We start from the raw sequence: 27,354 nt of genomic DNA, 5'->3' as shown, positions 1-27,354 counted from the left end.
CCTGTAGAAGAAAAAACCTCCCCCTCTGGGTGAGTTAAACCACATCCTCACCGAGCTCCCGTGAGTCGTCCTGGACAGACACCTGTAACAGAGTCGGGGGGGTCAGACAGTAATTGGCTCCGTCGTTGACTTATTCATGTTCTCTTTGAGCCGCTCCATCAGAGACGGACTGAGATATAAGCTGTTAATAACACGAGGGGCTGAGAGGCTGCAGTCACAGCTCTCTGTTCAGACGGAGACACAACAAACTCTCTGTCAATTTGAATGGAAACACTCTTTCCATTCTTTTAGAAAGAGCTTTCATCAGAGGCATGTATCAAGTAGTTTAAAGATAGAAGTGTTCTGATTTCTGTGCTTGGTTTGTGGCGTTTTACTGGAAAGGAAGCATGCAACAGTGTGTTAGTGTTGCATGAAACTCTAAATAAGAAATATAAGCTTTACTTATTAATCTATTTATGTTTTAGAAGACGTCAGTAGATTTCTATTGAATTGCACACATGTATTCATGAATATATATTATTTAGATGTTCTTTCATTTTAGTTTCCTGGGGTTTTTTTCTCTGCCGGTGCTGAGACATGTAAAAAGTTGGCATTGAAATGAAAAAAGAAATTCAATATTGAGAATAAAGTTGTCATTGGAAGCTGTATTTCAACTTCTAGGTCACTAGTTTCTGCTTTTAAACACCCATACCTTTCCAAAATGATTGTTAAATATTCCAAAACAAATAAATAATCAGAAATCCATGTGCCATATCAAAAACGCACATATCTTATGTGGAATGTCAAACATTATCGCCAAGATCTTATCTCTTGATGCGAAGCTCCAGGATGTTGCCACTCAGCTCGGTGTGTTTTAACCCCGTCATGTCATCATGTGACCGGTCTTCCCCTCTGACAAACCAGAGGAGGCAGAGAGTCAGATCAGGATCAGAAAAAGAAGCAAAGGAAAGTGGATTTTCTGTCGTTTCCTGCCAACCTCGTCATCCATCAGCCTGACTAATGGACCCGGAAGGAATACAGAGAGACAGGGGGGAGGAGGTGATGGAGTGAAGAGTGTTTCTGCTGAGAGGAGCTTACAGGCGACAGTAATGCTTCCTGCTGCTCTCATCAACATACAGATGTGTCACCTCTCAGTCATCTGAACAGACACTGATGCAGCTGGTTACCGCGGTAACGTCGGCTCTCACAGCTGCTGTTTACGCTGCTGTGAAGGAGTGGAGGTGAATGATGGAGGGATTTAAGACAATAAAGTAAACAGATAGAGGTGAGAGTGCACATCTGTCTCGAGGGGTGATAGATGCAGACTGGAAGCTTAACTATTGACAGTCTGTCTGCTGCTTAGTGTGTGTGTGTGTGTGTGTGTGTGTGTGTGTGTGTGTGTGTGTGTGTGTGTGTGTGTGTGTGTGTGTGTGTGTGTGTGTGTGTGTGTGTGTGTGTGTGTGTGTGTGTGTGTGTGTGTGTGTGTGTGTGCTAATCATTAGAGTCAATGTGCTGCCACTATTGTCCTGCTCTGATAACAGGGGAATGTGAGGCAGAGTCAATGAGCCTGTCAGTGTATGTCAAGATTTTGTGAGCTACGAAAGGAAAGGTTAAAAGTTCAATCATTAGTATAGATGAGTACAATCTTATTTCAGAGCTCTTTCTTTAACAGTCAGTTTGTTAATCTGTGCTCTAAAACCACATTGCAATAAAAGACGAATCCCCCAAAAAGTCAAAATGTTCTTTTTCTATTTTAAGCAGCAAAGTCTGCCTACGGGATGAAATATTTCCAGTTGTCCTTCACAAAATGTTTATTTTTTTTAGGATGAATGAAGAAACGAGTGTCCCAGATAAAAGAAGCACTTGTATTAAAGACATTTTTCGGGCATTTTTCTTGCCGACAGGAGGACGAGAAGAACAATACCACTCTTGTGTGTATACGCTAAATACGAAGCTACAATCGGCAACCATAAAACAACAAACATTTTACACGTTTTTGTACAGATTAAACAAATGAGTTATAACATGGTAGTTAGTGGGTTTCAGAAGTGCTGATAGTTGTATTTTGTTTCATTTAGACAGATCTGGGCTGTTTCATGTGTTTGTGCTAAACTAAGACAAACAAGCAGCATCAATCTTCTCATTCACCTCTCGGCAATAAAGCAAATAAGCATATTTCCCAAAAGGACAAACTATTCTTTTAAAGAAATGTCTCATGATTCAAAAAAATTATAGAAACAATTGACAAACGCTTTTGAAAAAGAAAAAGATTCCTTCTTCCGGGGCAAAAATATTGTCTTTTGGCAAAATTGACGTAAAAAATGTGATAATATCCAATTTTAGGATGATTAAATTGTATTTCAGGAGCTATTTGTTTCCCATTATTATTTCAAGTTTCTCACTCCTCTGTCTCCAGAGTCCGATGAGATGGATCCAGAACTGTCCCAGTTGGCGTCTCTCGGTTTCACCGGTTGTCTCTCTGTGGTCCGCTTTAACTCCATCAGCCCTCTGAAAGCTGCTCTGCTCCACCCACACACCAGCCCCGTCATCATCTCAGGACCTTTAGTCCAGTCCAACTGCGGCTCCTCGGCTTCGGCCAATCCCTACGCAGCAGAGAACACACACCACCTGACAGGTAGGAGGGGAGGAGTCAGGTTTAGATTTACTGGACTAACGTTTAATGTTCTATTTATTGGTACTATAGTGTGAGCGGAACTTTGGGTTTAAAAGGTAGCAAGGAATTCGACTCAACTTTTAAAGTTGAGTCGGATTGATTGTTTCAAAGTTACAGATCAACGTGATAATTTATTAAGAATTGTGTTAGTGTCTAACCTTGTAAGAAGGTATCAGCTTGTCACATAAGGTCACTTGGTCAGAACCCCAAAGGCGTCATTTATGTTCTGGCAACAAAACTAATTGGTTATATTTAGTAAAAGGTTGTGCTTTGGGTTAAAATAAGTATGTTTGTTACATAACTTTACTTAGTTAGAATACATTACATGTTTGACGTAACTTAAAGTCACTTAAATATAAGATAACATTGACTTTTGGTTCAAAATGGGACATGGACAGTGGTCTCCTGGGTGAACATCCTGTGTTTGTTTGACCTTTTCCTCCCCCCACACAGTTTGTCACTCTTTTACATTACAGCAGAAGGGAGTTGAAATGTAAAAAAAAAAACAATCCTTATTTACAGGTTGTTGTTGCTCACTGTTCTTCTCTTTAGCCTAATTACCCAATAATTGCTGACCATTTTCTTTACATTATTTTATGTTAAATGTGTTATAGTATGTCATCTAAAAGCCTGACAAAAATAAAAAACTTAAATTAGTTGTTGAACTTTGCGCCCCAACAATGATATTTGCATAGAAATCTGTGACTGTGCTACTCTTTCCCCTCCCTTCTTTGTTCCAACTGTTTCTATTCTTGGTGGGAGCTGCTGTTTCAAACTGTGTAACGGGCTCATTAAGTATGTACACCTTGTTGAGGAGAATCATGACAATGTGCTTGATGAGATAATTAATTTGGGCCACAGTGGGGAGTTTCCAGCGTCTTTCCTCTGGTCTCGTTTTCATCCAGCTTCATGCTGCTTTAATAGAGTGCTTTGGGGAGCTGCTGCTGTATTCCCTAACTGCTCTGATGTTGTCTCTGAATGTCTTTCTTTGTCTCTCTTTTCTCTTCCCCACTTTCTCTCCACATCTGCTTGGCTGTTATTCTTCTCGACATCTCCTCTTCTTATTCTCGGTGCCCTATTTCTTTTTCTTTCTTCTACCTTCCTACCTTTCATTTCCTCTACCTTTCTCTTTCTCTGCTGTAGACCAGTCTGGTTCAGTGGGTTCAGGTCAACCTTTAGTCAATGCCATCAGGACCGACTCGGCTCTAATTGGAGGTACTGGAACCTATTTCACCTTATTTTTTTTACTATGTTTGTATTGGACTTCTTTGAACCATCAGATTCAGAGATTACACTAAATATTTCACTGATGAGCGAAAGACACAAAAGCAAAAAAATCCCTCAAAAGTTAAACGTTTTTAATACATTTTCTGATTGTGCCAAAGTGACTATTGATAAGCTTGTAGATATAAAAGTGAAAAGTCATTGAAAGTTGTCCATTTAATCTCTGTGACTCTGTGTCTCAGTGCACAAAAGGACAGCTGAAGTAATTAAACATCCGCTGAAACGACTTGCTGATGGAGAAACTTTCCCACTGCTATCTTCAATATGCTAACCAAAGCAATATAGTGCGAAATTGATATCGGCTGTATTTTGGAATTGCAATTAAATGAAACTTTCCGTGGATAATGAAATGTGCTGAACAGAAGGGGTTCAGCAGAGTCTGAATATGTGAAGTTTGAAGTTTAGATTAGTAGGACAAACCAGACTGCGGGGCAGAAAGAGCTCACAGACCCCGGAGGTGAAGTAGAGATGGGCAGAAATAATCACAGCGGTTTCACAAAGCTCTGTGACCAAAAGTCCACTGTGATAGATTTATTCCACAGAAAGTCAGCGTGTCAGTCAGCAAGCAACAAAGCTTTCCAGGATTCAGAGAGATGAGCACACATCAAAACATCACTGCTGAGTTACAACATGGACTCTGCTCAGTTGGTTGTCAGCAGTGGTGAAAGTATTTCAATAATTACTGTTAAAGTAGAAATACCACAAAAGTGTGTAGCAGTTTGGTGGATCTATTAGAAGAAATGGAATATAATATTCTCAACTTTTTTTCTTTACCTGAAAGTAAGAGTCGTTGTGTTTCTGTGAGTTAAGAATGAGCCCCGAGAGGCAAGTTGTTTTCTCTCCTGTGTTTATGACGTAAGAACAGGCAGAACAAAAGTTTAGCCAGGATCATTTTTACTTTTTTTTTTAATACTAATTTAGGTCACAAGAGGCTGAAGTGCACTGCTACTTCATGTTCTAAATAGGACTAAAAAAAGAATGTTGTTTTCCAGCTGAGTATTAATTTATATATTGTGTAATCAAGTTAAATACTTAAGATGAAGAAAACATGAGTATAACAACAACAAACACTTGAAAAAACGTTTGAAAACTTCGTAGTCTCACCTGGCAAAACTGAAATATGAAAAAGGTTACATTACGTTACACTTTCCCCTCTAGACTTTGATATTTTTATGACCTAAAGGATCACTTTAAATTGATTTAACTAGGGGTTATAGCTGTACATTCATGAGAGAGATCGGTACTTTTTAGCCTAGCTTAGCACAAAGACTGCACCCAATCAGATGTCTTGTTAGAATGCAAAGCCTGCAACTTCTTAGGTCTGGACTTCTTGGGACATTGTAGGGTCAGAGCATCCATCTGCTGCCGATCAAGAAGAGTTCACAGTCTAAGCTAACAAATTTATAGTCGATGCAAAGTGCTTTTTATGGATTTTGGCAAGCTTTTCCCTAGTGCCTGCTAGTTAAATTAAGCTAAACATGCCACAGAGATACCTAAGCTTAAATTTATTTTTTTCATCTAACTCCTGGTGACAAATATATTTCCAAACATGTCTGAATATGTCAGAGTGACTGTCCTCTACCTTGCAGGTGTCATAGCAGTGGTGATCTTTGTGATTTTGACCGGCCTGGCGATAACCGCCAGATTCCTCTACCGCAGAAAAGAGACTTATAGAAACCAGGAAGTGAAGGGAGTCAAGCAGGAGGACAGCCAAGATTTCCCTTTCAACAACCAGACGGACTCCCAGAACGTCTCCACTGAAAACCCAAAGGAGTATTTTATCTAACTGGAGGCCCGATGAACGGACAGAGGAGTCCGTCCACGCCTCAGGACTTTTCGCTGCACTCAGAGCCAATCAGAGACTTCGCTGGAGGCCGTGGCTCCACAGAATACAGAAAGCAAAAAACAATACACACAGTTTTTTCTCTTACTGTATATATTGTATATATTAATACAAGTGCTGGACTTATAAGGTGTTGATATCCTTGTAAATATTCAAAAATGTAAATGTGGAAGTGAAGTCTACAGCAAACTTATACCACTATGTCATTATGGAAAGGTTGAAAATACTCTTGTGAAACAGATTTTTTTTTTCTTTATAGTTTAAAGTATTCAAACACAACTTTATTTATCCGTTAATCAGGGTGCTTGAAAACGTCACTGGAGTCGTTTAGCTGATGCATGTTGCTATGAGAGTAATGAACACATTCTGACTCCTGACTCGTCAAAATACAGAGGCTTGATCAGCAGCCCTTCACTTCAAACTCTGACGCTCTACGTACACCACTAGCGTCAGTTCTGGACGTGTCAGGGAAGTGTGTCAGTTTCCACACGATTACAAGCATGCTGTCTTTTCAAAATAAACCTCCGTCTTCACAGAAAGTTGAGTTTCAATAACAAAAAAACTGACATTAACAATAACATTCTTGATGAAAGTCCTGTGTTTGTTTGACCAAGTCCGATCCCACTCCCCCTTTGTGGACTGTCTTGCTTTTTATACTACATCAGCTCCTGAAGAGTATTCCTATATGAGCTGGTGTTTGGTGGTTCATTTGCTGTCTTTCTGTGGTGTGCAGTGCTTCAGGGGAGGAACAGAATGTACTCTTTAGAGGCTGCAGAGCCTCAAAGCATTGTTAAATGAAAAATGTGCAAGCATTGCGAGAGTCCTTGCGGCCTGCAAACATCCACCAGGACATTGTTGACCATCAGCACGTGAATTAAACATTTTTCCTCCAGTGTGCTCCCACAGAATTGTGGTGTCTTCGAAAGTCAACATACTCCAATCATCACCATTAGCAAATTTATACTGTTTGGAGAACTGCAGTGTGGAAGCTACTGGTCAAGATACTTGGAGACTTTTTACACAGTAGGAAGTCATTTTCCACTTTTCTTTTTACTCCTTTCTTTCTCTCATACTTCTTTCTTTCTTTTTCTCTCGTATTCTTTACATTGTAACATGAAAGAAAAAAAAAAAAGCAGAGAACAGAAATACATCTGTGAGCACTGAACGCTGCTAGTTTCCAATAGTTTGAAAGCTTTTCATCCAAAAAAAGAGGCTTGTCAGTTTTCCCTCTCTATTCTAAAAGTTTTCTCCTCCCTGCTGTAGGCAGCCTGCTGGGAGCTTTCTCTCCCATCTCTCTAAATGTCTCTGAAGAGTAAAGCTTTTAACGCTGACAGCAGCGTTAACACAGCTTCTACAACACTGTGGCTGTCTGTCACCTCCTGCACTGCACGCAGAGACACTTAATGTGTTTTTGAAGATGCTAATCTGCTTCGGTCTGACAGGTGGATTGTGACTCGATGGAAAGCAAAGAGATGATCAGAGTGAGACTGATATTAACACTTGAAAATGAAGCAACCCCCCCCCCCCCCTCCAATGTGTTAATTCAACTCATGTGTAAAGAGTGCCGCTGCAGATCGAGGGAGGATGAAAGCAGAAAGAGGATCGACAGCAGCTGTTTTCTCAAACACACACCACCGACTCTCACCGAGACCCCAAAGCACAGATGGGATTTTAATGACAAAAGTTGCTAAAACTTCAAAGTGAATTATTCATCTTCTTTGTTTGTGTTTTTTTCCTTTTGTTCCCCGAGTCAGAACAGCTAAAGCCACGCGTTGTTGTCTTTGCCGCATCCTCGATAGTCCATTCTTTGGCGAAGCAGAAGCAGCACTTGATTGCAGACAGGCGAACTCAACAGTTAACCTTGACAACCAGATACATGGTCGGACTAGCGGCACTATTTTGTTTTGTCAAACCATTTTCAGGCAAAAACTAAATGAATATCAAACAGTTTTACAGTTTTGTTCCTGTATTCAGACATTTTTTTTGGTTAATCTCACATTTAAAAGATATTTTGTTGCTGGGAACCTGCTGCTAGCGTGTTAGCCATTAGCTAGTCAGACACAATAGTCCTCTGAGCTTCTTTCTACGTTCTATGTGTTGTGCATTTTATTCTCCAGACTGTGCATCATAAATAAGAAAGTTTCTGAAGGGGAAATTGTCATATGGCCATCTGTATTTGTAAAAACAGCTCCTCTCTCATAACTCTCTGCAAACTATTCCTCTTTTAAGAAGCGCTTTATACTCTGAGAGAGGAGGGTAAAAAAACAGCTAAGCTACGACAGCTTCCTCCCATTTTGGACCCTCCGGCTCTCCGTTCTGTTACTACTAATGGTCAGCGGCGCAAATGTATGGGTCAAACTCGATGGTAAAAGTTCTCACAGATTGCCCTGTTGAATGAATCCACCCCCCTTTCTGATTTTACTTTAATGATGATGAGACCAGGGATTAAGGCTGGTGATATGCTGCAATTTCCTTATTGTCAATAAATTAAAAGAAAAGACTAAAACAAATAATGAATTGTCCCTACTAAGAAGTATCCTCTGTGTGGCCTATGCTTTATATATATAGCGTATTCCCCTGTGCCATAAAGCTCCATTATTGTCCAAAAAAAGCACTGCCACACTGTTGCACTGGGTGACATTCATTAGCATAAACATGCAGGAGTTTGTTTTTGAGTCAATCCCACATGCGCCATGCTGCTGCCGTAAATACTCTCAAGAGTACAAAATGTGCACCAATCCTCTGCTGAAAATAGTCCCCAACATGTTTACTCCTGAAAAATGAATATTTTGTGGCCTTTTTTATGTCATATTTACATGTTAAGTAGTGACCAATGTGTTTGAGACCAAGGCACAGGTTAGAGAACTCAGATTCAGACAAACACATTGTTCAATTTGGTCTTTTCATGAGATTTGTTGAAAGCAAGGTAAAAGAATAACAGAATAACTTTATCCTTATCCTTTAAAGAGAGTTTTTTTTGTTTTAGAAATAGTGTACATCCTCTCTGACACCAGGCACTGGTTGAAGTTTGTTCAGTATAACTGTAGTGTTGGTGAATAACAGTGATGTTGTTGAGTGTGAGTGTCATGCCATAGAAATATCCAGATTTTACCCACATTCCTGTTGTTTGGTTATCAACAAAATCCTGTTTGATGAAAATTAAAAGCGATGGCACTCTTTTTTTCTCATAGCTGGAGTTTTTTTTTTTACAGATTTACAGATGGATTCACCAGAGGAATAAAATGTTAACAGGATACACTCCAATTGTGCTTGTGAACCAATTTGTTCTTACATTTACATGTCTAAAGGACAGGAAGCCGACATGTGTCTCCACAACAAAATGAAAAGAAATTCACATATTTCTATTGTGGGATTCTCTTTTGTTTCTTTGTTAAATGAAGCTGACACACAGCAAAGACTCCCCCCTCAACTAACAGGACAATTTACATACATTTACATCTTTTTATATTTGCTCCTTCATACCGCATAGTGTGGGAGGATACAGATCCGTCAGCAGCTCTGACATTTCTCGTGGCCGTTCACATTCTGCAGACCACAGATGACGTAAATATGTAAAGCTGTGCAGCATCCAGGAGCAGAGGATATCAAAGTGATTCTCTGTGAAGAGCCACTTAGCCCTCTCTGCCTGTTTAAACACTCACGACGCCCGACATGATTCAACCGCCTCAGATCAGTGATTCCTGTTTGACTCGTTTAAATCTCCATCTTTAGTGGTTGTGATCAGAGACCAGATGTGAAGCTGATAACTGACGTCTTCAGCATCATCAGCAATATCAAAAGACTCAGTGAAGAAAACTTCCAACAGCATCAACTAATCTACCGCCAACTGGAATTTAAATGTGATACCAGATTCTGTCTCATCTGTTGGCAGTTCAATATGCAATTAATGTGGTTGATTAGAGGCTAAATACCACAGGGGCATGGACACACTTCAAGGAAAACTGGGATGTATCATTCTAGGTTAACGTTTGAAAAGCCGTTGATGTGCTGAAGCAACACATCTCACCCACGGTGGCATTCCTGCAGCTCATGGGATTATGTGCAGCTCTCTACTTTGTATTCCTTTTTTGATTCACACCGCAGTGGAAGCTACAGAGCTGCCTCTGAGTAGAAATGATGCTGTACTAACAGTTCACTGTGTCAGAGAGGGATATGTCATGTTGTAGCATATGTGCATCTCTTTAAACAACATCTAAGTGTGGTCAGACAGGACGACTTTGCATTTCCTTTTGCCTTTGTTCATGCATTTATTTAAAATGCTGAGTGTCTCCTGGTTTAATTATCAGTATATGGCATAAACTGTCAATAAGAATAGGACGTCATCGTCATGACAAGCATACCTTGCTTTAGTGTCTATATAACTCTAAATGGACCATAATTTACTAAGTGAACATCATGCTGTATTGAAGAAGACATTAAACTAGCCAATGAGACCATCAACTCATGTTTACAATGTTTGATGAGGTAATAAATCAAGTGAGAAGTAGAGTCATTTTCTGATAGATTTCTATTAATTCAGACCTCTTTTTTAACCAGAATTTTTCTATTAAGCTAATGAACTAAAAATATTATATATAATCACCTGAAAAAAAGATTTGTTGTGTATTCACACACTTGACTTCCAACACTTTTATTTGTACAATAACACAGTATATTGCTACAGTGTGGTTTTTCTATATGTGTCACATGATGCAGATGATGAGGTTGTTTATTTTGCAGGAGGAGGTCGAGTGTCTCAGCAGCAGCGGAGGAAAAAAGAAAGAACCCAACAGGATTCCTACTGACTGATGGCTGTTTACTCGTCAACGTTCGTTCACAGGTTTGATTCATTAACAATGTGTTCATAGAAATGAAGACACTACATACATTAAGCTCCTCTGTCACTTTATTCCCTTCGGTAAGGTAAGAAGATTCAGTCACACGTTTTTAAACCCTCTCAGCATAAACCACTAGCTCTCTGTTATCATTTAGATATTAACATGCTAAATCAAATTTAAGGATTAAAATCTGATTTTGTCATGAGTGTGTGTGAGAAGGAGAAATTAGATTAGTTTAAGAAATAAAATCACTGAGCCCGTGAAGAGTTTTAAACCTCGGCATACAGCCACTGGTGCTGTGATATGATTGGATTATGATGATGCAACAGCTTACATTTTGTTTCTGAATAAGACTCTGAGATCATATCTTCATATTGTGATGTCTTCGGGGATCTAAATGGCACTAAATGAAAAAGCTAAATTGATTCTTAACATCGTTTTATTAAATAAACCCCACATATACAGAGAAGCCCGTCAGTCCTCTGTGTATTCAGTACATCCTATTGCTCAATGCTGTTCCCCTGTTGCAGTGAAATTACTGTTGAAAATAATCTGCAAGTATTGAGTTATCTAATAGAGTTTACTGTTTGTCAGCTCTGTCTTTAAAGTCTCAGCGTAGGTGAGCTGAATAGTTAATATCCTTTAGGGCTCTTTGCAGGCAAGGTTAGATTGGTCAAACAAACACAGGACTTTCATCCAAGAGACCGCTGTTCGTGTCACGTACATAGTTTTCTCTCTAGCTGGCCAAGTTAGCTTCAACCACACTTTTTCTAAAAATGTTGTAACGTCTAAGTGTTTTTGTTACCAAACCGAAATCTTATGAAGATGTAGGTTTGTTTTGAAAAGACACAAAGCAAGAAAGATTTGTAAACCGACACTGGAGGGGTACCTAGCGCGTCATAGTTTGAAGCTTAGGTCCACTGACAAAGCGTCTGATGAGTTGCGAGTGAGAATGTGATGCTTTCTATTGCTCCTCTGTCAAAGTCAACAAGAATTTGGGAATTTTTGGGTTCCTCAAGAAAGTTTTTTTTGCCTTCTTCATCAGGATGGCTATGTTCGACGACCATGTCAGATTCTCTGTGACGCTGATTCCCAGAAACGTATTCAGGGCTTCCAAAATGTAGTCCCCAAACCAATGGCCACAAAGATACAACAAAGATTTCCTGCTGTAATCGAACTAGGATCATCATTGTATTTTTTTTTTTTTGCAACGGTATAACAGCATCATAAATCCTGCTTTGCTCCTGAATATGCTGTTTTACTGGTTAGGGAAATGTAAACAAACCGAGCCACACTACAATATAAACATCAGCAAACATGAGGTGTGCTGAAGATTTAATCCACAGGGCACGAACTCCAAATGATCCATGTCCTTACTCTCAGATTTAAGTGTTTACCTGCTCGTCAGAGGGATTTAAAGCCGGATTGTAATTAATAGTCGAGGTCGTCTGGATTCTCGTGTCGAAGACCTGCAGCCTCTTCCTGCTTCTCCCACCTTTCCAACCTGCCTGATAAGAGTCTGCAGAGGTGAAGCTGAAAAACATGCTTTTGGGAAAATCTATTAATTATTGGATAGCCAGCCGGTGAGGTAGCTCGGCCGCGATGACTGATACGAATCGGGATGAACACTAACTCCTCTGTGTGGAGGCAGATAAAAAGGAGAAGCTGGAAATGTTTTGGAGCGAGAGAAGCTGACGAGTGTGAGGATAATCCTTTAAAAGTACACTTTGTCTGCAGGCAGCCATGTTTTAAAATGTTGTCCTGCGCTGCTGTTATTTCTCTGTCACAGATTAGCTCTGTTTCTCCCGGTTATTTTTCCATTAGAGATTAGACCGTCGTTATCTCCTATTAAAGCAGGAGAGGTGGGAAGAGTCAAGGTGCTCTTAAACCGAAGCTGTGAGACTGTTGAGCAATCTGATAAATATCGTCTGCAGAACCAGCAACTTTCTGCTGCGTTTGAACTATCCGTCTCTTACTTTTCATTGTCTCTTCTACCTTCCTCTGTCGGTCCTCTTTCCTGAATCTTCCATCCATCCTGTTAGAAGATTCAGTCAATAAGAGACAGGTGACAGCCATCAATGCGGCTACATGCAGAAAATCATTAAGGCTGGCATGTCGGAAAATTCAGTTTCACCTTTCAGAATTCAGACATTTCTGACAAAAGTCTGTTGGAGACTGTTGGAACTGGTTTTGGTTAACATGCATGATTCAATTCTTAATAACCACATCTGGTGATGTCAAACAGAAGATTTGATATGCTACAAAATAACAAGCATGCACAACAAACTATCTTATCTTCATCAGTTGTAGTTTAAAAAACCTAAATTCACCTAAATAATGATAGACAGATGTGAAGCCAGCAGCTTTATCATGGACAGATAGGGCTTTCATGATTCTTGTATTATTATCAACAAAAAGCCGGAATAAAACCAAGAAGGAATTTATCCAACTAAGTGTTTCCTTGGTGGCTGCCTGATGTAGTTTATAGGACTCAATATGCTTAAAACTTAAAACTAGTTTGCACAAAGTGTTGTCCGACTACGCAGGCAAAAAGCCTTTCATCACCAAGAGGAACAAGACACAGTAAATCAAAACAAGTCTCATTTTGTGCTTTTTCTGATGAAAGCCAGCAACACGTGTCAATTTCACGTCTTTTCAAATCTTCCGTCTTCACAGGAAACTACTCAGCTGAGTTTAGGCAACAAAACTACTCGGATAAGTTTATGAATGGATCATGAACTACGTGGTTTGATTTTGGTTCAGGAAAGATCGTCTTTGGGGTCAAAATAGTCATGTTAGTGCCATTACTACATTATTTAAGTAAGTAAATCCACGTTGGCTTCTTCTTGAAAGTTCGCTCTTTGTTGGACCCAGCCACCTCCAAACCTCCATGTGTGCTTTTGCGGTCTTTATACTTCCTCGTTCATGATTACGTGGATAACAAATGAAGTCATTTTGTGGAATAACTAAGAATTCTGGCCAATTTCCTTTGGTCATAGCTACGAATGCTGGATGAGACCAGCCTGAAAAGTTTAAACTGTCGGAGAGTCTCTCATTCATGGTGTGACTGTTTGTTCTGTGTGTGTTTGGCGTTTCTCATGATGCAGACCTATTTCACTGAAAGCTTAAATAACTGGATGATTAGGAAAACATTGGAGTCCTAGTCTGTATTAGCCATGGCTACACAAAACATGTTGTTCCTTCTTCTATCCTTTTAAAAAAAGAGAAATATTTCAATATGATGAATAGACTGACGCTACATGGAGCAAACCCATCAGCTTAGAGAACCCTCTTTCTTGCACCGCTTTCTCGTTTGCAGCCTCAGTTCATTCAAATCATCAGCTCCCTCAGCTCTATCGTAATATAATGTAATCCAGAAAAGACACTCCAGATGCCAGATTGCCAATTTTCTCATGTTCCTCCTAAATGACTTGGACTCCAGGCGATGCACAACTTGCCTAACTCAAGTTTTTTTTACAGCTGGTTATGAAAACGGCCTCCTGTTTTCAATCACTTATAATCATCCCAGCAGGAAGCCTCCATTTTCCAGGTATCACCTGAGCCGCCCTGTTATCGTCGTTCTATCGTGAGGCTTTCTCCAGCTCAAGTCTCTCATTTACCCTGTGGCACACCTCCCCATTACACACACGCCTCCAGGATGACATTTACAGAAGCCTCCTATTTGTTGTGATCTCACACACAGAGATGGTAAGTCTGCTCAGCGGGGGCCTCCATCTCATCTCCCTCTCCAATTACTGTCTCTATTTCCTTTCTCCCTCTTTTTCCGTCTTCGACTTGCTTCAGCTTCGTCTTTTATTTCATCAATATCATGAGATTAGAATGGTTTTTAGTCACAAATGACACTCATACGAGCAGCAGCAGTGGTTTACATTGTTCAATTTAGCTTCAGTGTACCTTTAATCCAGGTGACGGGCAGAGCTATGAAGATGCTTTGACAGCAGCCTGGCAGGGTGTTGATACACAGTATTAGCATCGTATCTGTTGTGTGTTTTGTTGCCTGATAAGACGCTCAGAAAACAGTTTTATTTAGCCGAGCTACAAAGGAAATACACTCTGTAAATATGACCACAAATCTCTGACATAAACATGTTTTTTATCCTGTTGTGACAGTGGGATTTTATATGTAAAACCCACAGCAGAGTAAAGTAGATTATGGTCAAGTGTTGCATTAATTAGAGTCATCCCAGCCAATGCAGACGATTTCAAAGGGCAATGTATTCTCCCGACGACGAGGCGAGAGAAATGTTTCCCAGCCTTTATTTAAAGCCAGTTAAATGTCTACTAAAAGGAACATGAATAATGTATTATCCAGATAGATTTATTTAACCTAGGATGTGTTTTCTCTATTTATTTGTGTGTTCACACCTAAGCTTAGCTGATGGTTGAAGTTTAATTTCCCCACAGGGCAGAGTTTGTTTTTTTTAGCTGTCCTTGTTTTCAATTATTCTTTCATAATGTAGGCGTCGTTTGAAGCCCTGTGAGACTGCAACCTTGATTAAACGCAGCACAAATAAATTTGACTTGACTTGTAGGGAAATATAGAGCGTGTTTAATGCTGCACCAGACCAGACGGTGAATCATTTTTAGCAACAAGTAGAAAATAACACCAGAAAACAGCATTTATCACAGTTTGGCTGCAACAATAAGAAGCATCCGATCCCCAGGAACTGCGACCTACACCTTGACCCTGACTCCCTGGTTGAGAGTCAGGAGCCATGTGGACATTAGTGAGGACTTCTCTCCACATACAGAGTGACAAATTGAAGCTTAGGAGAGGAAAAGAAAACCTCTGTGATTGAACGCTCCGTCCAGAGGAAGCTGAGATCATCGTCTTAATCTTTTTTCCACCTTCTCGTCCCTTTGGTATCATTCAGTGTAAAGCTTCACAGACAGCCTAAATCAGATTTTGTTGGATTAGATTTTACAAATATCTTAAAACATTCGAACCAGACAGATTCTGGATCAAAAACTTAAATGGCTCTGTCTTGTAAAGTAAAACAGTGTATTGGAGTAACTGTGCAGGCAACACTTGTGTCTTTAATCTCACTTAAACACCTAGCAAGGATCACACAATCAACAAGATGCGTTTAATGATGGATTAAAGAAAAACACGGTTGATTTGCATCTGCATTTGCATTCTCATCCGCTTTGCTGAATGCGATGTGGGGAAGCTTCGAGATGGGTTTGTTGCCTCTACGTAGGGGTGAGGAAGAGAAGAACAGGCTGCAAGAGAGGGGATCTAAAAACGAGAGAGAAGGTTAGGCCGTTACTTTATGGAAATTAAATTAAAAGTTTGAGGCGTGAAATTCTGCTAGTTAGCTTCAAACATACACAGGACTTTCAACCAGGAGACCGATGTTCCAAACTGTTGTTGAGTTATTCTAAAGTGACTTTAATGATGTTTGTGACGTGTTTTCCATTGTTATGTTACATTGCTTAACACGTTTAACTCTGTACTTATTTAAAGCCCAACCATGATGTTTTTACTAAACCTAACTGGGTGGTTTTGTTGCTTAAACCTAACAGCGGCTGTTTCACGTTAACGGAATGGTGTTAAATGACATGTAGAAAGCTGAAAGTCAAAACACAGAATTTCCTTAAAATGTCATGCTATTTATTCCTTCCCATTAGATTAAGTTGGAACTTGTATGAGCTGAGAGCAAATCAACAAGACGGTGATGTTCCCTTCTCCAATTGTTTATTTACTTTTGTTAAGAGATGTAGAAGTAAAAAGTTCTGAAGTGAGTCAGAAAAAAAGATTTTATAGTGCATAAATTATTTACGCTACAAATAAATCATCTGGCCACCACTCAGACACTAGTTTTAATTACATATATGTCTTAAAATATTAAATTAGATTATATCATCTCTCATTGCTGCTGTAAAGGGAGTTTGTATTTACAGCGGTCCGTAATCAAAGCTCTACTTCACTGTTTATTGTCCGTGCTTTGTCATAATCACCACCTACGCTATGTTTTTATTTGCAGATTTTTTAATCATATCCATATCCATCATGTGCTGCACCGTCCGCTGATGGAGACTCACAGTCAGGGTGATTAATTCCCCACGCTCATAAAATATGAATGAATTAATCTTGAGACTAGAGCAACTTAAAACCCTCCTATCAGCATCAGAGATTAAAACCATCTATATCACCACCCACACTTTTTTTTCCCACATAATCACATTTGTCATCATAATGATATTCAGCACAACCTGCACCATGTAACACCATGTTAGACCTCATCTATCTAGTGAATCTAGTGGAGTCACAGCTTCATCTCACCGGCCTTTTATATGTAATCAGAGCTCTGATCACATCCATATTCAGACCCCACCTGGATTCATATTTCTAATCGTCCATGTTGACGGCGTGTTAAAGGTCGTCCACTGCTCGGTGCCACTCTGTATCTCTGTAACACATCAGTGATGCTGTTTATGCCCCCGAGGTCACAGTGATGGATTGTTCGTTAATCTCACTTAAACACCTAGCAAGGATCACACAATCAACAAGATGCGTTTAATGATGGATTAAAGATAAACACGGTTGATTTGCGAAGCTCTTCGCTCATCCGCTTTGCTGAATGCGATGTGGGGAAGCTTCGAGATGGGTTTGTTGCCTCTACGTAGAGGTGAGGGAGAGAAGAACAGGCTGCAAGAGAGGGGATCTAAAAACGAGAGAGAAGGTTAGGCGGTTACTTTATGGAAATTAAATTAAAAGGTTGAGGCGTGAAATTCTGCTAGTTAGCTTCAAACATACACAGGACTTTCAATCCATATTCAGACCCACACCTGGATTCATATTTCTAATCGTCCATGTTGACGGCGTGTTAAAGGTCGTCCACTGCTCGGTGCCATTACTCACTCTGTATCTCTGTAACACATCAGTGATGCTGTTTATGCCCCCGAGGTCACAGTGATGGATTGTTCGTTTGCAAGACTTTGAACTGCGTGAGACACAGACAGATTTCAGTAAAACGGGCGTCCCTCACACTGAAGCATCACAGTGGGCCGAATGAAAAATGGCCTCAGAGTCCTTCAGAGCGGGACGATGCACCTCAGTCAGTTTCACTTTGACCATCATAACAAATGTGCAGGGATTTGTCTTCTGGTCTCCTGGTCAGATGTATGGAACAACGTACTGTAGTACATTATAAGCTGTCGGACAGTAATGGAACAAGGCCGTTGAACAGGTTTATATATCGATCACTGATTTTATAATTCTGTGGAGTAATGGTGACAGTTTAATACACTGATTCAAAGTTCTGATTTGCTTTTAATGGGAAGTGAGCACAGATTTGGGGATTTTCACCAACAATCTAAATTAGCACGAGGAATTAAGCTCTCGGCTGTTTCTTTAATAAATATTTGCATCAATTGAAATCAAGAAAAACAATCATGAATAAAAATCCTGACAGGCAGAGGCATGACCACCATGTCCTCAACCTTTTATGGCCTTTTAAAACAAATGTATATCTTCCAATGACCCTTTGTTGCAGGTTGTTGTATGTTTAGGGGTCTGACCAATTCGACCACAGTTTGATCCATCGTCTTATATTGTTTTATTTGAATCCTTTTGTGAATCACTCTGGCAGTAATTCACAGAAATACTGCAGAAAAAGAAACATTTTTGTAACAGAAAGAATAAGGAAACAGACAAGCCTCTTGCATAACAAGTCTCCCTAAACAAACGACAAAATTTGCCCCACCGAACAACACATATAACCATAATTAGCAATAATGGAACAAATAAATCTTGTTGGAAATAAACAGTGTTCTAACATTTAAGCTGGTGTGAGCTGTATGTACGAAACCTTTCAAGTTATGTAGATTTAGTGATTTTTGGAGCTAGTGCTGTTAGCTCTTTTTTGGTTTGGATACTTTCTAATTTGCTTCTACTGTTTTCTCTTATGTTGTCGACCCAAGTTTTAATAAAAAGTTTTGAGAGGTGATTTAAAAGATGTCTCTGATTCTGCAAGCGTTGATCAAAGGCTAAAATTGGCAGGAAATCCCATTTAATTCAAATGTATGGCTGTGTGAGGGGCTGTGTTTCATCTCATCCTAGGAGATTCTCCTTTATGCAGCCTTTTTCAAATCTAAATGATTCATTATCAGTCTTGTTTTGCCTCAAAATTCATTTGATTCTTGTTTATGCCGCTCTTTCCTCTCGACTACGATCATTTGTTTAGGATTGTTTTGTTGCAAAGGTGCAGCAGATCTCTGGGGATTCACGCGGGAAGGAAAACAACAACCTGGTTTTGCTTGTGGGCTTTTCATGTTCAATCACGGTTCAGCTGAATACACCACCAACACAATAAAGCAGCTTGTTACAACAACCCTCCCCCTTGTCTCCGTGTTCAACAGGCCTGCTGCGGTTTGACTGTTGTTTTCAGCTCCAGTCTCGGGGGTTTTGATAAGAGTTGGCACGGCTCAACGCTCCTCAGGGTTTTCACCGCTCTAAAAACAGTTTGATAGGAACAGAAAAAGAATCACTGCAAGAAATGGAGGAATATTTGGTTTCTAGAAAGTACAGAAGAGTCGAGAACATCTGCAGAAATTCAGCAAATCCTCCTTTGGTTCCACAAAACAGAACATTTGTCTCGAAGCTCTTCGACTTGACGGGAAGATGATTGCAGCACGGTGACTTTCAAGAAGCATTCAGCTGTTTTCTTTTCCTTTTATTTATCTGGGGAGATTCGCATGAGCGCCAAAAGCCGGCCCCGGCCCATTAAGCAACGTAAGCAGATGTTTAGGGGCCACACCTGCCACTGAAGGGCCTCTTGACAGGCTGCATCCTGATGCATCCTGATAATCGGGCAACATGTTGCAGAGAGAAAGCATCACCTGTTGCCACTCATGTTCTTAGGGAAATTTAAAAATGTTCTTTTTGTTTGAGGGTGAGTGGAATGAAACAAGCGACCTGCATTATTACAGACATGTTCATTTTATTATTCTGACTCCATTTGTTTCCAGCTGTTTTAGTAAAACCATCTCCTCCCTTCACACCTGCGTCTCGTTTGCCATCAGCTCCAGAATAAACTCCCCTGTCAACATTCACCTCTTTGCCAGATTATCTCCCATATGTTATCTCACTTCCTTCTCTTTTCTAGCCGTACCTGCCGAAGTCCCTTTGGTTTCATCTGGCTTCCTTCCAGGTAATGTCTGCATTTTTTAATTTTATGAGTTGACTGATTTTGGCTCCCACCGCGTTGAGATGCATTCCTGATGGCAAACAAATTGTGAAAAATAAGCAGCCTTCTGTTTTTTTTTTTTACCTGTGATGTGTTTCAGCGATAAGGGCTGTAAATCATGATCCACCCTGAAACAAATCATGGTGTTGATCATTAGAATTTCAGTGAATGCTTTGACTTGAAGTTTACAGTTTGTTTCAGCGACAAAATGTCTGAATGTAGCATCACTCTCTCCCTTCATTCTTTGGTGTAAAAAAAACTAATTTTAGGCTCCAAAAGAATGTAAATGTTATTATTTTTTACATTATTATTGATTATGTAAAAGGGAGCATTTATCTAAACATAGTTTTAAATTAAAACACAAGAAAGGTTAGAAACCGAATACATTTATTTATGTTATTTATTTACGCTAGTTACGTTGTTTCTTTATTATTTCGACATATACCATGATCTTTTTTTTTTTACCTTAACCAAGTAATTCTGTTGCCTTAACCTAACCTAACCAAGTGAAATTGTGTGGTTCTGCAAGCGTGTTACGAGGCAGATATGAATCATATTTATGAAACAAAATTTGGGTTAAGAAACCTACAATACCAACACTTTTTCAGGTGACTTGGTTCCAAACACCAAACTCTAAACACACAAGAATTTCATTTCTTGCCATCTTGAAATCACATTTGTTCACAGAAACCAAATTACAAAAACACATGTTGTCATTACAGCAGTATTTTTTTCTTCATTGGTTCATTTCTGCCTCCTCTGATCAATAAAAACCAGTGAAACCACCAGAGCAGATGGCACAGATCTGGACTTATTTCATAATCACGTTCAGCAGGAACACCAGCCGTCTGACAATAAACCACTTTCTCTGCCCAAATGAAAAGTGCCATGTATTTAACACACAAACTTCTCATTAGAGGGTTTACATTCACACACGGCTGAAAGAAAACACCTGCAGTTATAATGAGATCTGATTCATATTCATCCCTGCATTATTTGGTTGTTACTTCACATCCGCTGTAGTCAGAGATGGTAGATGGTGGCTCTTTCCACGTTTCACCCTCATGCACTGATTATTATTCTTATTGATTCTGGACATATGCCACTTACAATAATAATGTGCTGTTACAGTGTGACTTTAACAACCTGTCACTCATGCTCCATTGACAAATCAGACTACTTTTCCACGGGCTATACTGAGTGTGGTATGATGTAGCTCTTCAACCAGCATTTTGCACAAGAATGATAATTCCCCACAATGCCTACAGGCTTATAGCTAGCGTTAATGGGCAAACTTCTTTCATGGCACTATTTTAGCCCTTATATGTAGCCATGTCCCGCCCTGCTATCTCATGATGTAAAGTGTCACCTGTCAGTTGAACTTAAGCTGCATGCCACTCTCGTGTAGCTCACAGCAGCGACATACCAGGGGCACATGTTTGTAAAGAATAACCGTAAATCACAGTGATAGCGTTGGAACACCAGTGACGCCCATCACTGGGATCACTGGGATCACTGGGGTGCAGCTTGTAGCGTTGGAACACCAGTGACGAATGGTTTTCATGTACCACATGCCGGTCAAACAGCAGCGACATACAAAACATGAAGTCAATTTATTTATTTATACAGCCCAATATCAAAAATCACAAAATTGCCTCAAGGGGCGTTACAATTTGAACAGCACACGACACAAATCTATTCTTCTAAACTCGATTCAGATAATGAAAGACTCCCCTCCAAAAAAAATGTAAGAGGCAGAGAGAGAGAGACAAACACAGATATGCAGCAACAACAATAATTGCACAACAGCTATAATGATTGTAGAAATGGGACCGATACTAGCTGCAATAGAAGCAGTAATAATAATAATAATACAAATGGCGGATATTAATGATAGTAGCAGTGGACGTCAAGCAGAGCCACAGAAAATAGGATCAATAAATTCATGATATGGATACCTGCAAGACGAAAAAACAACAAAGACTCCGGAGAAGAATCCAAGTGAGTGATGTGCATTAATGAGACATGAATACAAACAGACGGAGGAGCTCAGTGTATCCTAGGAAGTTCCCCCGGTAGTCTTGGTTTATATAATGGCATAAACCAGCCCTTAGTATGTAAGTGTGATCTGTCTTTATATCATTACCAGAGAAAAATCTTCATAGATGAGGACCACCTGGTTAGATTTGCAAATAGACATCAGGTGTGCAATGTTTCCTCCTCCTTTAAAGAGCAGTGCACAGCCGCTTTCCATGTTTACCTCCACTCGTAGATCTTTACAGTCCACTTAAGTCCTCCTCACTCAAAAGACTCTGTGTTGGTCCACACGGTGGCCGGCTCGTTTTTTTTGTTTTTTTTCCCCATCTGATGCAGCCGACCAGTTGAAAGGCAATCACTCTGCGGCCCGGCGGTCTGTGTTTTCAGGTGAGAAGGTTTCATTATGTTGATTTCCCAGGAGCCTCACATCTCCTCACTACGGCCCTTTTGTTGGCTCATTCCTGCTCAGATTCTCAGACCTTCTCATTACTTTGCAGCCCAAAACCAAAAAACACACAGATCAAACGTATAATTCTACAGCTCCTTTTATATTACTTCTATAGTACCTGTTATCTTTCCGTTCTGATACCTGCTACTTTTCTACTTCTACAATATAATTTACTCTTATCCTCCTCACTGCTCTTAAACCAGCAGCCATTAATCATGAGTCTGAACGTTCAGTCTTTCTTATTCGCTCTGAAGTCTGTCATGGTTGCGTCTTCCCAGAAGGCCGCTGGCTCACAGCTTGTTACCGTGTCAACCCGCTGACCACCCACGACTACGTCTGCATGTCTCGACCCGGCACCCAGAGGCTCATGGGTAATCTTTCATCCACTCTGTGTGAGTAAACAAACCTATCTTAATCCATCAGCTGATGTGTCGCCCTGCTACCCGAGACCTCCAAAAGCACTCTCATTCAGTCTTAATTAACTGTTCACAATCAGAGCACTGCCAATGTCATTATTATTATTATTATTATTATTATTTTATGTCCAAAATTATCATTTAAAAACTCTTTTCTATCCCTAGACTTCCAGGATTCAAGAGGAGTATAATATATATAATTTTGCTTAGTGGAAGTAATCATGTAAAAGTCAAAAATGGTGTTAAATTAGTCTTTTTAAGGGTTTTCAAGGGTTTAACAAACATGATTTAAGATGACATTGTCCAATCTTGACACTTCCATAGTGTGTGTCTACTTCACGTATTGACTTTTGAAACCCACATTAAATTTCAGACTCAAATCACCACTTTCCAATCTCCTGAGCTCCATATTTACGCCGGCTGAAGATTTGGGTCTTTGTGCCGCTGTGAGTGCAAATGAATCCGAGCGGCTTGAAGTGATCCTGATCAATTCAGAGTGATTTCTACAAACGTATCAGAGCAGAATGAGCTGATTGGGATCGACTGAAACACCCATGAATCTGACAATTATTCTTTCCTTGGGACAAGAATGTAAGAGTGGAATTCAGTACTAATATGTAGTCTGTATATTAGAAGAAAAGAATAATAATAATAATAATAATAATAATAATAATAATAATAATAATAATAATAATAATAATAATCATAACAGTAGTGGTAGTGCAGCAAGAGAGTGACTCAGGAAAGTTTTAAGGAATAGCTCAACATGTTGAGAAATATGCTGATTTTCCTTACAAAGATCTAGATTTGAAGATTTATACCACTTTCATGTCGGTATGATGGATAAGAAGCTGCAGCCGGTTAGCTTAGCTTAGCACAATGACTGGAAACAGGGGGAAAGAGCTAGCCTGACTCTGTCTGATAACAAAATCCGCTTACCCCCTCTAAAGATTACTAAATAGCAATCAAAAAAAAAAAGTGTAAAAATTAGCTAACTCTTTGCAAGAGAGCAAATATTTTCTAATATGTCACACTATTCTTTAAAAATAAATACATTTTGAGTGTTGAACTTATGAATAGTAATCATTAACATAAACATATAAGGCAGGTTTTATTACCTGATATGAGTCATTTGATGATATAACAAGATAAATTCCCAATGAATACATTTTTGGGGGTAAGAAGGTAGGTTTTCTATCATATTCTTTGTTATTTTTAGTTGTAGATATAATTTTGTTGCATATGTGTTTTTCTGTTAATAATGTTGAAATGTTGAAAAAGAAACAAGGTGGCAAGAACTTTCACTTCTTTGCCAATTTGTATTAACATTAATTGGTAAAGTACATGAAACATTTAACTGTTAAATGTCAATAATTATTTTCTTTACATATTTGTAACATACTACACTTTAAATGTAGCTTACACAAATGAACCAGCTGCAAACTCAAAAAGCAATTAGATTAGTTTCAGTAGTGTCACATAATGAGTTAAATGCTGTTTTCTGGAAGTTTTGGTAATATTAAAAAATGGCAAAAATGTCAGCATGATCTGCTATTTTTTGTAAACCTTGGTTGAATCCTAATAAGTTGTGTGTTTCCTCTTGACCTTTTATTGTCTCATATCTTAAATATATATATTTCATAACATCATGTGTCAAAAACAGCAGGAACTCTCTTCTTTTCTAGACTATATAAACAAAATTCCTTTATTAATCCCTCTATTATTTATAGTCTTATTAATCAGACTTTCATTAGACTTTGTCTGACCTAACATCTGCCATCTCCAGATGCAAAAAGAACATTTTCAGTCTGTTTAAGAATCCTCCCACTGCTTCCTCTCAGCAGACACACGATACTGTCATTGACGTGCATTAATAATGAATTGTATAAATGGAACATGGGCTTTCATTTACATCTTTTGTCCCAATAATTAAACTGTATGCAAATAATTTATAAATGAATGGTGGAGGAGAATATTAACTAGAACTCTAAATCACCCTTAATGGTTGAAATACTCTGTTGAATATTCATTGCGATGATTTACTATATATTTTACTATAATTTGACGTTAATCTCCATCTGACCTTTTTTTACAGCTCAAATTTTCTATTGTCTTTCCAACACAGTACATCTACATTGTTTTTTAATCAGCAGAACAATGCCCGGGCAGCAGCTGTAGAAATTAAATGTACTATCTTAAGGTTATATTAGCATTATATATATATATATATATATATATATATATATTATATATATATATATATATATATATATATATATATATATACAGTCCAGTTCTGCTTTGCTTGCTTTTAGTAAACACTGATTATAATTAGTGATTTAGATTACAGTTTCTGCTGCAGAAACAAAAACCACAAGGGAGGAAGATGAAGGGCTTATTATTTGTTTTGTGTGTGTGTGAGTGTGTGTGTGTGTGTGTGTGTGTGTGTGTGTGTGTGTGTGTGTGTGTGTGTGTGTGTGTGTGTGTGTGTGTGTGTGTGTGTGTTGACCTTGAGTGTTGTGTGTTCGTGTTTATTTTCTTGTGTTCGTGTTTATTTTCATCACACAATATTCACCTTTAAAAAATCCAACAGGAGGCTCTGTTCTAAACCTACACGATTGTCCTGACCCCGCTGCTCCTTGCTAACCTGTGACGGATCGTCTCCACGCTCACAGCGGCCATGAAGGAGGAATCAGTCTCGCAGATTGGAGGCATTTTAACTCAGAAATCTGCATAATGAATTTACGGTTTCCGAACCCCGACTGTGACTTTTCTCACTGTTTCACTTCGGGTTTTTTTTTTTTTTTTTCTTTCTCCTCTCTCCCATAAGGCTGCAGTCGGCTGATAGCGGGCCTTCAGTGGGCCTTCAGAGGGCCTTCAGAGGGAGAGGAGCTGTGATGCTTCTATCAGCTGACAGAGGAATGAATGAACATCCAACCGTGTCTCTGAAGCCACATCATCCTCCTCCTCCTCCTCCTCCTCTTCCTCCTCCTCCTCACCACTCTGCCCTCTCACCTCCTCGTCCCTTCTTCTGTCAGCCCTTCCCTTTGTCTCCTTTTGTGTTCTTTTTTTTGCTTTCTGCTCTCATATAAACCATTGTCACCAGTCTTTTATTCCACCATCATCCCCCTTTTAACTTTCTCACTGGAGTGTTGCAGGAACTTTGAACCATTTCCGTGTGAAACATAACACTCCCATGAATCATTTCATAGTCCATCTTCCTGTCCGGATATCTGCGTTTTTTTGAGGTTAGGACGTTTGTGTTTGGTTGTGCTTTCAACTTGTTCCTCCTCAATGAGAGTTCATTTCAGATGTTGCTTTTTAAAGCTGAGATAAGAGCCGCTGTTGTTCGAAAGCTTGAAGTCTGATCATTAGCTCACCAGATATTTCTTCTCACACATTAACAGCCACTCAAAACATCTTTCAAAACCAGATTTTCTGCCATTTTGGTTGAATCTCAAAAGAGTTTGATGAAGGCGAGGAAACCGGCGATCCGGAGTCTTAATGCTTGATTAAAGATATTTGTATCTCTGAATTTTTGGAGGGTTCCTTTGACCTCATGCCTCTAGATATCTGAATTAAAATGGGTTCTATGGGTGGACACAGTATTCCCTTTACAGACATGCCCACTTTATTGTCATCCCCATGTTTTAAGCAAAGACCATACCGTTTTTTTACATGCAGTAAATGTGTTCGCCTATTCTCAAAATGGTTTCTGCACACTGGGGTCCCTGAACAGTCTTGTATTTGCATAAATTGTGCATGACTGGACTTTTGTTGATCCAATGAGCCCAATTATATTCATGTGTGATGATAGTTAGCCACATAGTAGCCATTTCACATAGTGAGACCATTTTTCAAAACTTGATGTTGCTGTTTATATTGACCTGTTGTGACCTCTAGGATAATCACATCCTCGTGAACTAAACACTACAGACCGAGGGCATTCAGAGGATGTAATGCTTTCCTTGATATATTGACAATAAGGGGGTCCCTGAGCAGATTACAGAACAGAAGTGCTCGCCATCCGATTGCAGGAAAAATGCAATTCTTGCAGAAATCTTAAAATGTTGGATAATATGATCCTTTATTAGTCCCACAGTGGGGTGATTTGCAGTATTACAGCAGCAAAGAAGAAAATCCAACAACAAGATGCATCAGTAAAAAAACGAAAAACAAAATGAGAACAACAGATGAATAATCAAACAGTAAATATAAAATAATTAAGTAAGGTGTAAAACTAACAAAAACTAAAATGAGATAAAATGGTCTGAATGGATTTTGGATACACTTCGATAAATCACTGCATGGATTTTTTTCTGTGGTGTTCCTCAAGGTCTTGGTGTGTTAATGTGGTATTTTGAAAAGATTTCTGATCATTTTTTATCAATTCTCAAGTAGTTTAATTGTTAAATGAATCGCCAAATCTGTGTAACAAATGGTATCAATCCTGCTGCAACAACTTGAGCCATAACTTAGCTTGATATACTTTCACCATAATGCCCTTTTTCACTTTCAAAATCTATTCTGATTAATTATTTAATCCATTCTTTATTTGTGATATATGTCAAGAACAACTAAAGACATTGTGCTGAGCTGCTTCTCATATAAATCCCAGCTTCC

At 39.2% G+C, this 27,354-nt stretch overlaps 1 protein-coding gene and 1 long non-coding RNA gene across 2 annotated transcripts in view; both read left to right on the top strand.

The window, feature by feature from the left end:
* The window catches only part of LOC129117100 (contactin-associated protein-like 4), a 97,182-nt gene extending 91,459 nt beyond the window's left edge, over positions 1-5,723 (top strand). The window contains 3 exon segments of the mRNA XM_054627649.1: positions 2,396-2,614; positions 3,797-3,868; positions 5,527-5,723. Of these exon segments, the coding sequence (XP_054483624.1) occupies positions 2,396-2,614; positions 3,797-3,868; positions 5,527-5,723 (488 nt within the window).
* Positions 5,724-22,117: 16,394 nt separating this feature from the next.
* On the top strand, positions 22,118-25,405 carry LOC129110816 (uncharacterized). The gene is made up of 3 exons (XR_008532295.1): positions 22,118-22,254; positions 22,594-22,707; positions 25,325-25,405. It is a non-coding gene; the product is annotated as an uncharacterized LOC129110816 (long non-coding RNA).
* The last annotated feature ends 1,949 nt before the right edge of the window (positions 25,406-27,354 follow it).

This window comes from Anoplopoma fimbria, chromosome 3, assembly GCF_027596085.1.
Source record: "Anoplopoma fimbria isolate UVic2021 breed Golden Eagle Sablefish chromosome 3, Afim_UVic_2022, whole genome shotgun sequence".
NCBI lineage: Eukaryota > Metazoa > Chordata > Actinopteri > Perciformes > Anoplopomatidae > Anoplopoma > Anoplopoma fimbria.
This window is presented reverse-complemented; position numbering and strand designations above follow the sequence as displayed.